The 17,109-nt window shown below is 36.6% G+C and overlaps 1 protein-coding gene across 1 annotated transcript in view; it reads right to left on the reverse strand.

Moving 5' to 3' along the window:
- The window catches only part of tmtops2b (teleost multiple tissue opsin 2b), a 32,488-nt gene extending 17,284 nt beyond the window's left edge, over positions 1 to 15,204 (reverse strand). The window contains exon 1 of the mRNA XM_055214661.2: positions 14,335 to 15,204. Coding sequence (XP_055070636.2) covers positions 14,335 to 14,680 — 346 coding nt within the window. The 5' untranslated portion in view covers positions 14,681 to 15,204. The remainder of the gene's footprint in view (positions 1 to 14,334) is intronic.
- Positions 15,205 to 17,109: the final 1,905 nt, after the last annotated feature.

A 17,109-nucleotide genomic window follows, 5' to 3' on the forward strand; every position in this document is an offset into this window, starting at 1 on the left:
GGTCTGAGTTCATATGGCAAGACCATGACAGTACTATGTTCTGTCTGGGGACTAGTGATGTTAGGTTCTTGAACAAATCGTTCTTTTGAGCCGGTTCTCAGGAAGTAACCGGTCGAGCCGGTTCGCAATCGAACTGAATCGAACTTTAGTTTTGGGCATAGGTTCCGGGTTGATGACGCAGGACGCACAGCCGAAATAGCACGTCGGACTCATAAAGAACCGAACGAAGTTTGTCGATGATTGCCGAGGCGAGGATTGCCGCCGGCGCCGACTCTGACGGATGAGTTGCTGACACTGCATGTGAATCACCGAGGATTTGAACGAGCCTGATGCGCGAAGTTTTTTGTTTTATTAGTTTCTTGATACTTGTTTTATTAGAAAGCTTTAGTTATGATACGATTTATTTTGCATGCAAATCATATTGTAGTTGTTTAAGGAAGACCAATGAGTTTAACACACAAGTTTATTTATTATTTATACTTACACATATCCGTAATTGTGCATCAGTGTCTTTTAGGAATCTTATTCAAGTTGTAGGTTTGTCAAAAATTTTTTACGATTTATTAATTATTTATGATCCGCGACTTAAACTGTGACCACAAACATTACTAACTTGTGAATGCAAGGCAATAAATCAGCTATGCCTTCACAAAAACAACTTTTTTATCTAAATGTTTTAATGTGTTGACACAAACGACTTTATTTGAATGTTTCATTGATACAATAATTGCGTATAGTAATGTCATTTCATGATGACGTCAGGAACCGGTGAATCGGCTTTTTGAACCGGTTTCAATGAGCCGAACTGTCCGAAAAGAGCCGGGTCGCGAAAATGAATCGGACTTTGCATCACTACTGGGGGACACGTGGAGTCATATTGTGTGTGTGGCTTCCACGTGTTCCCAGTGTCTTGTCGCTGTCATGGTCTTGTCAGACCTCTGTGTTAGATTCAGGTCTGATTTCATAGGGCAAGATCATGGCAGTACTGTGTTTTGTGTGGGGACATGTTGAGTATCATTGTATGCTTTGGCCACATGTTCCCAGTGTCTTGTCACTTTTACCCCACTCCCTTATGTGCTCTCGTCCTGATTATATAATGATTTGCACCTGTTCCCCATTTGTGTTGCTGTCTTTATAATGCCCTCTCATTCTCTGTCTTGTGCTCGTTCGTTAGTCAAGATTCAGTGTGTTTGGTTCACGTCTTTCCGTTTTACCTGAATCTAGTCCTCAGAGTTTCTGTTATTTTGTATTCAGTGTTTGTTTCTTGGTTTGTGTTTTACATCATCATTCATCACCTGTTTTACCCCCCTCGTGGGTTTTTGTGTTTTGTAGTTTTAATAAACCTTCGGTTTATTTTACAGTTGTCTGCATTTGGGTTCTCTCCGTATTCCTACCGTAACAGAATTGATATCATTTTTTCTGTCTATACTTAACTTCTTAATTAAAGGCCCATGACTGCAGTTGTATTACCTTGTTTATACTCTAAAGAAGTTTGCGATCTAAATAACAAAAACCGTTAGAAGTACATAAGAATTCATTTTCATGTATACTTCACATTAAAGTTTATAAAAAGCAGGGTTCCCACTAGGCAAATGTCAAATTCCCTTATTTTCCCCAGACTAAAAGGCTGAATTTGCATGAACTATGTCCGGGATGCAATAAGCCTGGATAATGTAGTGTACACTGTGAGTTTATAAAAACATAGCGTAAATGCATGAAATGAGTAAACAATGCCAATAAACAGCTGTTTAAATTGTAGTCAGCAGAGACTTTAACTCAAAAACAACAAGCAGATCACATTTTGATGAATGGAAACTAACATTTAAAGCATCAAACAAAAATCCCTGATATTCCCTGACTTTCAATGTCTGGAAAAGACCTTTTAAAATTTCATTACATTCCAGAAAAGCGTTAAAATGAGCATTCTATAGCAGTATGCCTTAAATTTAAATAGCATTTTTTTTTTTTTTTTTGCAGATAATCATTGCAGAATGAATATCGACTAGTCATGAACATCTTTAACACTAAATAGGTTTTATAGATAAAAGTGAAACATCAAAAAATGCATCAAGATATTATTGCACATGAATCCCCTGGACACAAAAATATGCATGTCATGTCACTAATCAATAAAACAAATGATCCCATATTCTATTTGGTTCTTTGCTGTAACAAAGGGCTGCTTCACAAAGCGAGAGAGAGAGAGAGAGAGAGAGAGAGAGAGAGAGAGAGAGAGAGAGAGAGAGAGAATTCATATGCTGGAGGTTTTATTCAAGTATCCCAAAAGGGCAGGCAAACAACTCCAAAGGGCAATCCAAAAGCGTAATCCAAATTACAGCAAGGGTCCAAAACCATAAACATGAACACAAGAACCATGAAGCAAGAAAAAAACCATGAACGCTTTGTGAGGCAGGTTACACTGACAATACTTAGCAATGTGACTGAGTTGTTTGAACCGGTTTTATAGTAACAAACAGGAAGTGGAATGTGAAGCATGACATGACTTCAAAATAAAAGATTAAAAACAAGAGCATAATATTAAAATAAAAGACCTAACAGCAGAACACAAGACAAAACCATTACATTTCCTTGGTGTTCCATTCTCAAAAAGCATCCAGACTTTTCAACCACTAGCTAAAAATAACTTGGAGCAAAAGCCATGAATTAGAAATGCTAGGAAAAAAAATTCCCTTTCACACACTGGTACAGATACTGGAGTAATCTTGACAGGCTTAGTCGCATATATCTTAAAGAGCACCCATTGTCCGATACACAATTTTACATTTCCTTTGGTGTGTAAGTGTGTATTTGTACGGGGTATGCCTCATATGTCTTGAAAAGTGAAGCCGCTGGCTCTTTGATCGCCCCCTGGTGGCTGGCTGCAGTTCAAGTCATAAACCCCGCCCTCTCCATTCAAACGAATGGGACTCTGCTCTAAATAAAAAATGATTTACACTTCCAATAAAAATTTTCAAAAGATGGTTTTGGTCCTTTAAGGTAGTTGTTATCACGCTGATACAGTATATGTTCCTTTTTGTAATAAGTTTCATTTTAGCTAGTAATTTGGTGCTATAGAAATGGGGCATGTCGATATGATTGGCGTGGTTGAATTGGGCGCGCAAGCGTTTGGGGTGGATGATTCCTTCTGCGCATGCCTTGGCTCCAAACAAATCCATCTTTTTTTTACAGTCTAAAATTTGTACATGTTAACGATATGCAAAAAGGTACATACCCCAAAGTAAACGATGACACAAGTTAGCGTCTCCAACGTAAATCTCTATTCTTGGACTACAACAAACACACGGATTGAAGGCAACAGTTTACTTCCTGGGATTAGTGATGTAGAAAAGGCCTATAAGTTAACTCCTGTTAGCATTGCATTGTGACCGAATCTTTCAAACATGTAAGGAGCGTCACATTTCCGGCTGACATCAGAGGTATTCAGGCCAATCACAATGTACAGATTACCTGGCCCATCAGGGACACAGGCGCAGCACTTTTGAGATCCATGCGTTTCAGGAAGAGAGTTAAATCTGGAGCTACAAAAATGTTTGATATGTTGAAAAGGGTGCTCTTTAATAACCAAACTTTCGAACTCATCTATGATGAAAAATAATGAGGAGGACAGCCCAGTATGAACCTCTTGAGTTCACACCAAAATGTTTCTTATAAGATAACTGACAGATTTGAGATATCATGAGATACCTGTGGTGTAAAAAAGCCCTTTTATTTCCATACTGATGTACAGCACTATATACAGTGCTAGAGGATGATGGCCTCTCATTAGCAACACAACGTGAGATGTCTTCATGTGGTCTTTTTGTCCAATTTGAAGCACATTAATGCTGATCATTATACAGACTTTTACTAACAAGTAGCACTAACATGATCCAATTCCACTAATCAGCAACAGGGTTTCTGTGAAAAAACTGAAGCTGCGAGTTAAATTATAGATTGATCTAATAGACTGCATTCACAATAGCGTTTCCGTTTCCATTACTTTTGTTATGGTTACACCCGACATCCACATTACTCCAGAGTTCTTGATCCTTGTCAATAGAGATGTTGTACAGCAACAGAGAGAAAATAGAGGAGGAGAATAAAATGTGTAGTAAACTCCCGAAACACAAATCACATTTTTCACTGAACCCATGCTTGCTCAGAATGAATATTCACTGAAACAGTATTGTGTAGAGCAAAAGCGGTGTGTGTTAGAACGGAAATGTACTTCAGCAGCTTCCCTATGATACAGATTAAAAAGAAAGGCAAACTATTGTACAGTAGACTGGTATACATCAATGCTGTGTATGTGAATCATGAAGCAATTTTACAGTATGGTCTGATCAATGAAAATAGAAAGTAGAGCATAATTTTTTGAATTATATGTGTTTCCGGTAATGCAGTTACAATAAAAAAAGATTCAATAAGGCAACACAATATAAAGAATAAATGTACATTTTTATAAAGAGTAATTGATGTTTTCTTGTCCGAAAAAGAAAGTCATGTTTGGAATGACAAGTGATGGTAAGTTTGTTAAATTCATGCACTCTGGACATGAAGAGTTGCTCTTATGTAGCATTTTGCAGAGATAATTATGCTCAGTCATGTTCACTTGAGATTACAGCTAGCACAATTACAAACTGAGGAATCAATAAACACAAACTAGTTCCAGCTGCCAAGTTGTCTGTTCATTATGAAGAAGCACTTTCTTTCTCTTTCTAGAAAATGCCAGAAGAGAGTAATACTGCATACACTTGTGTTACTAATTATTACATAAGGGACAGGCAGCATCTTTGCTGTTTAATATATTTTACAATCTGGCCTGTATATATACATATACACTCACCTAAAGGATTATTAGGAACACCTGTTCAATTTCTCATGAATGCAATGGTGTAATGGTGTAGGGGGTGTTTTCTTGGCACACTTTAGGCCCCTTAGTGCCAATTGGGCATCGTTTAAATGCCACAGTCTACCTGAGCATTGTTTCTGACCATGCCCATCCCTTTATGCCCACCATGTACCCATCCTCTGATGGCTACTTCCAGCAGGAAAATGCACCATGTCACAAAGCTCGAATCATTTCAAATTGATTTCTTGAACATGACAATGAGTTCACTGTACTAAAATGGCCCCCACAGTCACCAGATCTCAACCCAATAGAGCATCTTTGGGATGTGGTGGAACGGGAGCTTCGTGCCCTGGCAACCCAATATCACAAAATGATGTACCTATAGGCACGTGGACCAACGTGACAATGTCACGTTTCTCCTCGTTTGAACGTGAACATGTCACACTTTTCTGTTTGTGTCACTGTCACATATTGGTTACTCAACTTTTTTGTCCTAATTTCGTACCATTGTCGCTTGGGTTTAGGGTTAGATTTACATAAAATGACATCCCTACCCAAACCCAACTCTAACCCTAACGTCAGGCGACATTTGGTTAAAGTTTAGAAAATATAAAATAATAAGTCTTGTGTCTTTTTTTTATAAACCAATACTTAAAGTGACATACTAACGCAAGCACCAAATCTAACCCTAAACCGAAGCGACAATGGTAAGAAATTAGGACAAAAAAGTTGAGTAACCAATACGTGACAGTGACACAAACAGAAAAGCGTGACAAGCTCATGTTCAAAAGCGGCGAAACGTGACATTGTCACGTTGGTCCATACGTGCATATAGGTACATAATTTTGTGATATAGGGTTGGCCCTGGGTGTGCATCCCACAAATCTCCATAAACTGCAAGATGCTATCCTATCAATATTTGCCAACATTTCTAAAGAATGCTTTCAGCACCTTGTTGAATCAATGCCACGTAGAATTAAGGCAGTTCTGAAGGTGAAAGGGGGTCAAACACAGTATTAGTATGGTGTTCCTAATAATCCTTATATATCTTTATATATATCTTTGCAGCAACTAATGAACACAAATAACAAGTTGAAAGAATCTCTCTTTCTCTCCCATTGTAAGCTGTTATCAAAACCCATTTGCTTTCTGTCTAAATGTAACAACATGGTAAGATGCCACCCATCGGCCCAACAATCCAGTCCAATGGCATGGATAAGATATCTCACATGCTCAGTCTTTCCTTGGCGCTTCTGACAGAACTGTCTCTGTTTCTATTTTAATCTGACTCAATTTCATTTTATTAGGATTTCAATCTGATGCTGATCATAGTTTTGTTCATAACCTTATAATAGTTACTTTAGTCATGTTTATGAGGGATTAAATAATTGCACTACCTTCACTCTAAATTTTGCTGGGTTATTTTTAACTCAACACTGGTTAAATAATGGACAGAACACATGCTGGGTTAATTCATAAACCTATGCTTGGTTGTTTTAATGCAATGGTGAGTTGTTTCAACTGAACAACAACCCAACATAGGTATTTATAACCCAACATGTGTTCTGTCCAATATTTACCCACCATTGGGTTAAAAAACAACCCAATTTAGAATGTTTGGTGTCCTTAATCGTCAAATTAGGGTTAATAACAGGGTTATAGCACAAGGATGTTACTGGCAATAAAGCATGACTGAAAATTTATTTAGGAAATTAATTTTAAAGTCTTTAATTTGTTTCTGCTTATTTCAACAGGTTTGTTATTATTATTTTAATAAATTGGTACTTATTACCATCACAATTATGTTATAGTCCATAACAATGAATTTACTGCAAAGTGTCTTATACAGCTGAAAATCAAGATTTTAGATAAGTCAGTCTCAATTCTGTTGCTGCCAAACTCTGTTACCAAGCTACACTGCAAGGTTTATCTACAGCTTCTAATTGCATTAGTAATTCAAGTAGAAAAATTAAAAATGTTTCATTCAATTACATACTTTTAGTGTAGTTAATTGATTCTGCATAATGAATATGGTTAATTAGTTATTTGCTGTTACATAAATACATTCCTCTTGCATTGTAATTACTGCATCATTAATTGCTCATTATTTCTTAAAAGTATAGTTTTTATTTATAGAATTAAAAATTAATAAATTATTTAGTGTTTAAGTGTTCTTAAGGCATACAAATACAGTAGGTTAGGTGAAGTTGTTGTGTCCTTCCAATGCTTGAGAAACGAACCAGGAAAGAACCAGGAAAACCTTTTATTAAACTTCTCAGTTTTGGTTTTGAACAAGAAAGATGGATTTGGGGTTTGAACAACACAACGGTGAGTAATTTAAGTTGAACCCTTTAATCAATAGTTTAGGCTTTGATTTTTACATGTTAACATGCACAATTAATTAAACTAGCTTTGTCACCCACAGATCTAGTTTCGACCAAAATGTGTGCATGACTGGGCAATGTACTACAATCATAAAAATAAAGAAAGGTTCTGCTGCTTTAGGATGAAAGCTACAACATAACTATGACCCAAGACAATGTGGTTCACCACTAGTATACCTAACACCTCCCATTCACATAATAAAGTTATCAAACCGTGACTGATTTGATTTGAGATACTAAGGACGTTTCACGATAGGCAGCACTTTTTATCGGGTGAGAGATCTATTGTGTCCCACTTAACTGATGAGATTCCCAAAACTGGCAGTCCTATTCAGCTTTCTTTTATCTTTATACTTTTGTGTGTAATGTAAATGGCATTTGCGTAAAGTGATCATGAAAAAAAAATTATATCACTACCACTGTTTTATTGTTTTATATTTAGCGAGAGGGCAAACTAAATGTGTGGGCACACACACAATGCAATTGCACATTCATTTGTGTTGCTGATTTAAATGGCTTTGTCTGGTAAAAGGTTGCATCTAAAGTGGTCTATTATTGAAGTAACAGAGTTATCGAAGCATTAGCATATAACTGGCAATAAAGCATGACTGGAAATGAATTTAGGAAATCTACATGAAAAATTGCATCCAACGCAGAATTTCAGCATAACTTTTTAAACTTGAACTAAACAGAACTAAACTAGAAACAGGGTTTTCCATTACAAATCTACAAAGTAGATTGTTTTTTTTAACATTGTACATGCTTGAGGCAAATTTTAGTGTGAACATGAAGGGAGCCAGGATGTTTCCTCAAAATATGCAGTTCAATAGACAGCTTATAGCTTTCAAATTAAACGAGTTCGCATTATAACATGTAATCAAATATCATAATAAAGCATATTTGGCGTGCTGTCCGAGGGGATTGGCCTTTATGTCTAATCTCCCCCCTCTTTAACTGGGACAGATACCAGCTAAGAGTGAGGCGATAGGGTCTGTAAAGGGACAGATGTAAGGGACGGCTATACTGTAGTGTTGCTCAGAGAAAACTGATTAGAAATACAGGCTACCGCACATATGGAGATCATTAATTTAGATATAAAAAGTATATAAAAGAGAAGGGTCTGCTTGGATTTGTCAGGATCCTTGTTTTATTATTTAGTTCAGTATGGCAGGGTTCTGACAGTACAATGTTTTGTGTGGGGAATGCGTGGTCTGTATTGTGGATGCTAACCACGTATTTCCCGTGTCTCGTCACTTTTTACCAGCTCCCTTACCTGTTATTATTTTCACCTGTTTCCCTCATTAGTTCTCCTTATGTATAGTCCTTCCGTGTGTCTCAATTCGTTCCCTAGCTCCCGAGGTCGTGAATCAGTATATCGTGTACACAGGTTTGGGCACTGGTAAGGACCCTAGCCCACTTCACATTGGGACGATGTTCACTTATTTTTCTGTCACGGCTGCTTGAGCGCGTTGTAAACACTCACAGCTGTTACTCATCAACAACCGGCAAAACCAACATCTCTCTGACTTAATTTTAAAAACAGTACATTGTGAAAAATGCTGTCATTATTCTCTTACATATCTGTGCATAAAATTGGAGGCATATAATTACATTTTAAATGTAATAAATATATTTACAATTTTAAATAAATATTATTCTTTAAAATATTGAGTAGATTGTGGTCCCTTACTGTGTAGCAATGTGTGTTTATATTTACAACTAAAACAAATGTTTGTCTTTATAAAAGTTCTGTAACATTTCATAAAGTTTATTGAGTTGGATCACGTGATGTTCGGTTGGCGAGCTTCAGAAAAGGTCACGTGATTTCCGGTTAGGGAACATAGGGAACATCGATGCTCACTGGTTTTTGCGTTGCATTGTGGGAATTTCTAGGGAACGAACGTTCCAGTGCACTGAACGGATTTTGCGATTGAGACAGCCCTTAAAATGGCCGACTCCCTGATCAGTGCCCTGACTACTGAACAAGGGAGCTGATTGAGACACACGGCTTGTGTTGGGTGTCCTGTACTGGTTCGTTTGTGTTGCTACGTGTGAGTACTGTGCCACATATTTATCTAGTCTAAGTCAAGTTTAGTGTGCTTTGTTTAGTGTTAAGTTTAGTCTAGTTTTGTATCAGTTTAGTGTTTTTTCTGTCATGGATTACAGAAAAATTGAATTCAGGAGATACAGTATTCAATTCTTCAACACATAAATGCAAGTGTTAGGTATGTGACAAAAAAATATAAATACTAGAAAATTCATGTATAATTATAACCATATGATAGATAATAAAAAGAACTTTAACATGTTTTTTAAATTATTAAAATCAGATAATTATTAAGAAAGTTATGGAATTTTTTAACTCGAAAATTAGGGGGCATTTTTGTACCCAATTAAAACGATAAAACTATGAAAAACTGTGACCTCTTCCGCTTGACCAAACACTTTAAAATATAATAACTTTCTCATTTCTTGGTCTATTTGCATAATTCAAACACCACCTTGTAGGTAATTAAAAGCCCAACAAGATTAAGATGACATCTTTTTAAAAGATATATAATTAAATGTTATTATTTTTGATTAACCACTAATTAATGAAACTGAGAGCATCAATCCACGCATATCTTTCCATATGAAATCAAAGCCCTCTCAAGTAAAAGCTATATTTTTATATATTAAAGAAACATTTAATTGTTTCTTTAATATTTCTTAATTGACTAATAATGATGGCGAGCAATTTAAATGGTCAGATATTATTAATACATTAATTGATGATTATGTTATTTATCATTAATAAATCAATAAATGCATGCATGTTGCATGCATGTATTTATTTATATGTTTGACAGAATTATGCCAATAATGTAATCTAGAGATTCTAATCCTTCGTTCTGTATGATTACTTTGAAAAATAATGCACAGATTGATGAAAACGGAGAAGTTTTGGAAGCCAATGATTGAATGGGCGATTCTGCTTTTGACAACAACGTCACTCGCGGATCTTAAAAAAGCACATGCGAATGTTACAATCAATCCCAAACTTTACCTAATTTAAGTTAAATGTATATTCTATCAAAAGTATTTGGTTTGAAACAAAAAAATACTCGCCTTCATAGAGGATTTCAACTCCAAACACGAGAGAAATTTTGCTTCGCTTATAACTTTCTTCTTACGACAGCTATCTTGGAAATTCGAACGCGAGAATCAACGTGAGGAAGTAATTTATGTCACGAGTATATGGGCTTTAGAGGTATTCACAAAGCAAAGATATGACAGATTTCCTAAGTCACCAATGCGTCTGGCGCTGAATACCTGCTGGAAACACAGCCGTGGGAACAAACCGCTCGTGCGTATTACGTCATTTTGTCACATACCTACAAGTGTTTCAAAACAACCCACCCATAGACAAAGCCTGTGCATTAATTTACAGCCAAGGAAGTATCATGTTTCCTTACAGTGAATATTTTTATAAGTAAATACTCACCTTCTGTTTTTAAAAAGAGTTGCAATTGGCATGCAGATATGCAAAGCTTGCAAAGGCACTAAAGCTGGACCCAAAATTAAAGACATTTATCAGAGCTACTGGGTGAAATTAAAGAGAAATGCTGAGGGATGCACATGTATGTTTTATCTTGAGAGGTGAAAATTTCAATTGAAAAGGAAAGATAATGTAGGCAGAGGACGGTTGAAATTTTCCTCTCCATAGTTTTAAATCAATAGCTGAATAAATTATATATCTGACCATTTTATATTTGTACAGACACAGTGAGAAAACAAACAACTCTCACAGTTGGCCATTTAAATCACAAGGCAACACAATGCGTATGCAGAATACATTTCAGATGATAATCTGGTTCTCATAATGCAATCTTTCATATGGAAACAGTCAGAATCTATAGATAAGGCATAATCTACATTTATGGTAATCTTAAAGGGATAGTTCACCCAAAAATGAAAATTCTGTCATCATTTACTCTCATGCTGTTACAAACCTGTATAAATTTCTTCTTTACTGGTAAACACAAAGGAAGATATTTTGAGAAATGTTTGTAACCAAATGGTTTGCGGAATCCATTTACTTCCATAGTATTATTTTTCCCCACTATGGAAGTGAATGGGGTCCATAAACAGTTTGGTTACAAACATTTCTGAAATATCCTACTTTGTGTTTATCAGAAAAAAAGACATTTATACAGGTTTGTAACAACATGAGGGTGAGTAGGCTAAATAATGACAGAATTTTCATTTTTGGGTGAACTATCCCTTTAAATCCTGGGAATATTGTGACTCGTAAGTAATGGTTAGAGAATTGGGCTTGTAACCTAAAGGTTGCCGGTTTGAGTCTCATGGCCGGTAGGTTATGACTGAGGTGCCCTTGAGCAAAGACACATTAGCTCACATCTCAAATATAGGATACTATGCTTGACAATCCAACCGTCTCCATTGACTTTGTATTGCGAGAGGCTGCCTCCTTACCATTTCTGGCTTATAACAAAAAACAGAACAATGCCCAAAAGCCGCCGTGCGACAATATGCACAGCCAACAAGCCAAAGAACCCAGAAATACGTTTTTATAAGGTGTCGAGCCGTTAAAATTGGATCGCCGACTACGTTTCCCCCTAGTGGACGGAGTTCTACCTATAGGAGTACTATGAAAAGTTGCCTGTTTCCACTTTTGTGTCTTTAAATGCTCGTTTTTTGGGGTCGACAGCCCACAAAAACGTATTTACAGATTAAACTTAAAAACAGAATAATACCTAAAAGCTGCTGTGTGACAAGGTGTACAGCTAACAAGCTAAAAAACCCAGAAATACATTTTTATAAGCTGTCGACCTCAAAAAACGAGCATTTAAAGACACAAAAGTGGAAACAGGCAACTTTTCATAGTACTACTAATAATAGAACTGCGTCCACTTGGGGGAAACGTAGTCGGCGATCCACTTTTTTCTCCTTAAAGGCTGGGTTTTACGGCTCGACAGCTTCTAAAAACTTATTACTGGGTTCTTTGGCTTGTTAGCTGTATTGTCACAGAGCAGCTTTTAGGCATTATTCAGTTTTTTGTTATAAGCCAGAAATGACAAGGAGGCGGCTTCTCGCAATACAAAGTCAATGGAGACGGTTGGATTGTTTTCCCCCCGGTGGGAATGGTTTTCAAATTTGCATAACTGCGCTCTGTCTCTATCAGCAGTAAGGGGCGTGTCTACTAATCAACATCTTTGCCTGGGTTGCGTATGTGTGGGGTGGGTCTATCAAAAGAAGGTCCAGATTCTATTGGGGTAGGGGCGTGTTTGTTTAGGTGATTTCAAATGTCAACCTTGGCTTTCAGAGATCATGCATCCCGCCTTTAAATGTTTGTTATTGTTATCTATTTGCTTGAAATAATCTCTGTGCTTATATTAACAAGCAGAACATATTTAAAGGTTGTCTTTTGAGAACTGTACAGTTGCTCACAGAAGCACACTGTCTTAAAGTCTCCATAGTCACTAATTTTATCATTTAAAAATCTTTGAGCATCACAATAGCATATATAAAAGTTTTTCCTGTGACAGTAATTTCTACATGCTTAAAACAGCTTAAATATAATTCCCTCATTTAGTATACCAGATCTATGAATATGCAAATTAGTATACCTCTACTCAATCGCACAGCTCAGACCTCACATATATATATGTGAATTAGTCCCCGCCTCTACACTGTCATACGTGTAAACAGATGCCATTTTGGTAGTTTTAGACACATAACTGCCAAGTCCGGTTTCACACTCTTTTTAAGACTCAATTATGCTTTGCCAGGTTGTAAGTGCAGCCACAAGCAGCAGGTGTTGTTCATTAATTTCATAATGATTGTTAATAGATTCTAGCATGAAGCATATTATAATTCAACATAGATAAATCACAAAGCAATTTACTGCAATCAGAATAAGCCATTTAACGTTGCAGCGCTACTTCCTCTAGAAGTTTCACCCATAATCTCTTACAGCAGCACCTCGAGAAAAAGGTGGATAAGCAAGATAAATCTAGATGAAGGTAAACTGTTAACCCTATAAGAAAAATGAACCTAGAGGAATTAAATAGATATAAATAAATAAAAAATGAAACCAGAATATTGAGAATGTAAGAAGAAACACTGAAATATGAAAATTAACGTGTCGGACAAAGGAAATCAACTGGTTTTTCTCTCACTACTGAGCAAACAGTATTAAAGATTTTCCACTAAAGATTTCTCCTCTCAATCACAAAAGCACAACAGCATACATGCAGAGTAAGATTTAACTTGTTAGAGACCTATTAACAAATTAGTCATCAGTGGTGTCTGTTTAGGGAATGCAATAGTTACAAAAGCAGCTAAAAAATAATATGACAGTAAATACAGGACAGTGCAAAGCCACTTAACTCATTACTAGAACTAGAACAGAACATTGTACTGTGTGCTGTAAAATGCAGTGTGTGTGATAAATTAGTTATTCCATAAGTTATAACAATAAATGTGACGAATGCAGAAAAAAATCTTGGGCATTTAATCACTTCAGTGTAATTTATCCTAATCCCTAATAATTAAATTTCGACCTTAAATGCCAACAAATTAGCTTATTTCATGCAGTAGTACACTCAATAACTTGTATGCAACACTGGCTTACAATCAAAAAGTCATTTTTAAGATACAATCCAAGTTATATCCATCATAAGTGAAAAACAGATATGTATCAATCAGGGTGATGTTAAATACAAAACATCTGATACAGAGAAAGACATACATTTTTCTATGGCTTCTTTGTTGTGTCGTGTAATGTATAGTTTAAATGAACCAAATGCACTATTTTATGCATGGTTAGATACATTTCAGACTGTTAACGTCGTCATATTTGATGTTTTAGCTGTTTCAGCAAACTTGTGATGACAGTATTGTATCTTAAGTAGAGAAAACCTCGCATACTTTAGGTGTAAACAAATACTGTACCATGCTTACAATCTGAATACAGCTCTTTTTTAATTTGTGTGTTTCTCTAATTATGAATTTCCACAAACATATAGAGACAGTGAATGTGGATGGATCCTAAATCAATGGTCCATGCTGAATGTTAAAGAAGAAAGCACGTACCAAAGCAGGAGTTGATGAATCCGTACCACATGCACCCTCGCCGCCCAAGCAGCCACCGTCCCCGCACACTTGAGGCGAAGCTCAGGCTCGTGCCGAACACGCACACGAGCATGTCGCTGACGCTGATGTTCAAAAGAAGCATGTTCACCGGGGTCCGAAGCATTTTAAACTTGCAGAAGAGGATTAAGACGATCAGGTTATTGAAGAAACCAAAAGTCATAATGAGTCCCAGCATCACTGACAGGGCGATGAATCCCGCACGAGAGAGCGTCTCCACCGGAGAGTCGCGCCAGTCCTCGTGCAGTAAAGTGAACAAGTCTTCGCTGCTCACGTTCCCCGAAAACATTGTTGAAATTGGGAAAAACTTACTTTTTGTCACCTTTAAATGTCTCGAGGCACGAGACTCACAATCTAACCGTTCTCGTCAGTGCACACCTACGCTCAGCATCGCGCTTCATTGCTTGACACCTGGCGCCTATGAAAAACATAATTACTTCACTTTGGGATAAACTTGACTATATTTAGTAACTCACATTCACTGTATTGAAACTGAATTTGTATTATAAGTTAGAAAGTATTGTTGTAAGAAGGAAGAATAACCGTCCCCAATGTCCATGAAAACGCCTCAGGTTGAAGAGACTATCATTATAACGCCAGAATAACGCGCGCGCAACCCAACAAAGTAGTGACCAAGTAGCATTATAAGGAAAGTGGATGTGTTGTTAACTGTATAAAGTCCGTTCACAGGCTACTTGTCTGTTGCATTCTTAAATTGCAAAGGCAAAAGTTCCCATCTCATTCCCATCTGTGCATGTCAGTCTTCACCTCAGTACTCTGGCCAAGTGCGCACTGTGCGCAAGCTTCTCTAGGAGCAACAGGCATAATATAAAGCTGTTGTGACGTCACGACACGACTTTCGCTCATATCCAGCATTTGATGACGACTATTTTAGTACATTTTTTTCTCCTTCACATATCTACACCATCCCACATCCCAGGTACGCATGAATTCACGTTTGACTAAAATTCATGTTCATTTCAACATGTTCATTTTTTTTTATTTCAGTGTGAGTCAACCCAACGTTTTTTTAGAATGTTTAATTCAATAACGGTTTAATGTTAACGCTTTTTGACACAGACACACACACGCACCCATAATGGCGACATTCCATAGACGTATTTCTATCCCCTAACCCTCACACATCCTTTCTGAATTTTTACATTTTAAAAAATATCTTCCTTTATGATTTATAAGCTCGTATGCCCGTGGGAACATCAATGTAGGTCCCCATGGTGACACACATCCCACTGAGTTTGTGCATTCAGGTGCGCGCGCGCGCGCGCACACACACGCACACAAACGCACGTACACACAAAATACTGAAAACATGGTATTGCTGCAAATCTTCCTAAATATGAACACTTGTGATACTATCTGTATGAAAAATTAACAATTATTGCCTCATCATTATTATATATGCCATTTTAAAGGTTATTGCTCACTTAGTCTATTTTAATTACCAAAAATACCAAATTACTTTATTATCAATTACTAAAATAATTGTTAGTGACACAGATTAGCTATGTGATTTCAGCTGAATAAAAGACTATTTTCCATTTATATATTTGAACCCATTATTGTTTATTATTATGTAAGATGTACATATGGAATAGTATCCATAATACTAATAGTCTGCAGAATTGTAAACAGACTGTATTCACGGCATGAGTATGCAAAAATCAAGGTAAAATCATGAGACCTTTAGATTCCAATGGTCTATAAGTGAAAAAGAAACCTTGTGAGAAATCAAATTCAAACGTCAGGTTGAGTTCTTATCTGACGCATTAACATAACACTACTGCATCTGACAAAGGATGAATACTTGAAGAAGTTAACTGAGCTTTGAGATTGTAGCAAGCAACTGGATAGACAGATATAAGTTTCTTAAAATTACCATTGATTGTTTTAGTTTGTGATCAGGACTTGTCTGGCTGTTGTCTCCTCCTTTTGAAACCTGGATACGGACTAGATCCTGCTGAAAATAAAAAAAACCAGACATGGTTTTTATAAGAAATGTTCCCAGTTAAGGAACAATCCCATAAGGAATTTGAATTATGTTAATATTTTTTTTATTCAGCAGACACATGACATGATGAAGCCTTCAACATTTTATCTTATAACCTAACATAAAAAGCATACATTAACATGCATGCAAAGCTACTTTACAATAATACTGTACATCAGTAGTTTAAAGGCTGCTTGGTTAAAATAAATCTTTATTTTCATTATATTGTACGTGTGTTGTGTTCTTATACATCACACAATATGTGTGAACCACAAGATGGAGTCTGTTTTATCTAAGAAATGGCTTGAACTGTATTGATGTTTTTGATGCTGACAGCTTTGCACAATATTATTTGGATTTTCTCCCAGCTTCTTTATCTTTCTATATCCTTTCATCTTCAATATCCTTACAGTCTCTTTTTTTTCAATTTTTGAACCACAGAGTAGACTGCATACTTGTTTCATCGGTCATGTTGGATATCGCTTAATTGGAATGTTAATGGTAGCTCTGGGTTAGAGGTTGTATTGTCATTTGTCCGTAGCAATGGCATGATAGGTGTGCCATCCTTTGTGCGTTGTGTTGATACATTGGTACAGTACATAAAGCTCATGAAATCAGTATCCTGTTGTTGTATACTGGGAAAAAGAGTGGGGAACTCATTACATCTGTTCTGTCTCTACATCTGTTCACATCTTTTACGCCCCGGAGAG

Source organism: Misgurnus anguillicaudatus, chromosome 17 (genome assembly GCF_027580225.2).
Source record: "Misgurnus anguillicaudatus chromosome 17, ASM2758022v2, whole genome shotgun sequence".
NCBI classification, from domain to species: domain Eukaryota; kingdom Metazoa; phylum Chordata; class Actinopteri; order Cypriniformes; family Cobitidae; genus Misgurnus; species Misgurnus anguillicaudatus.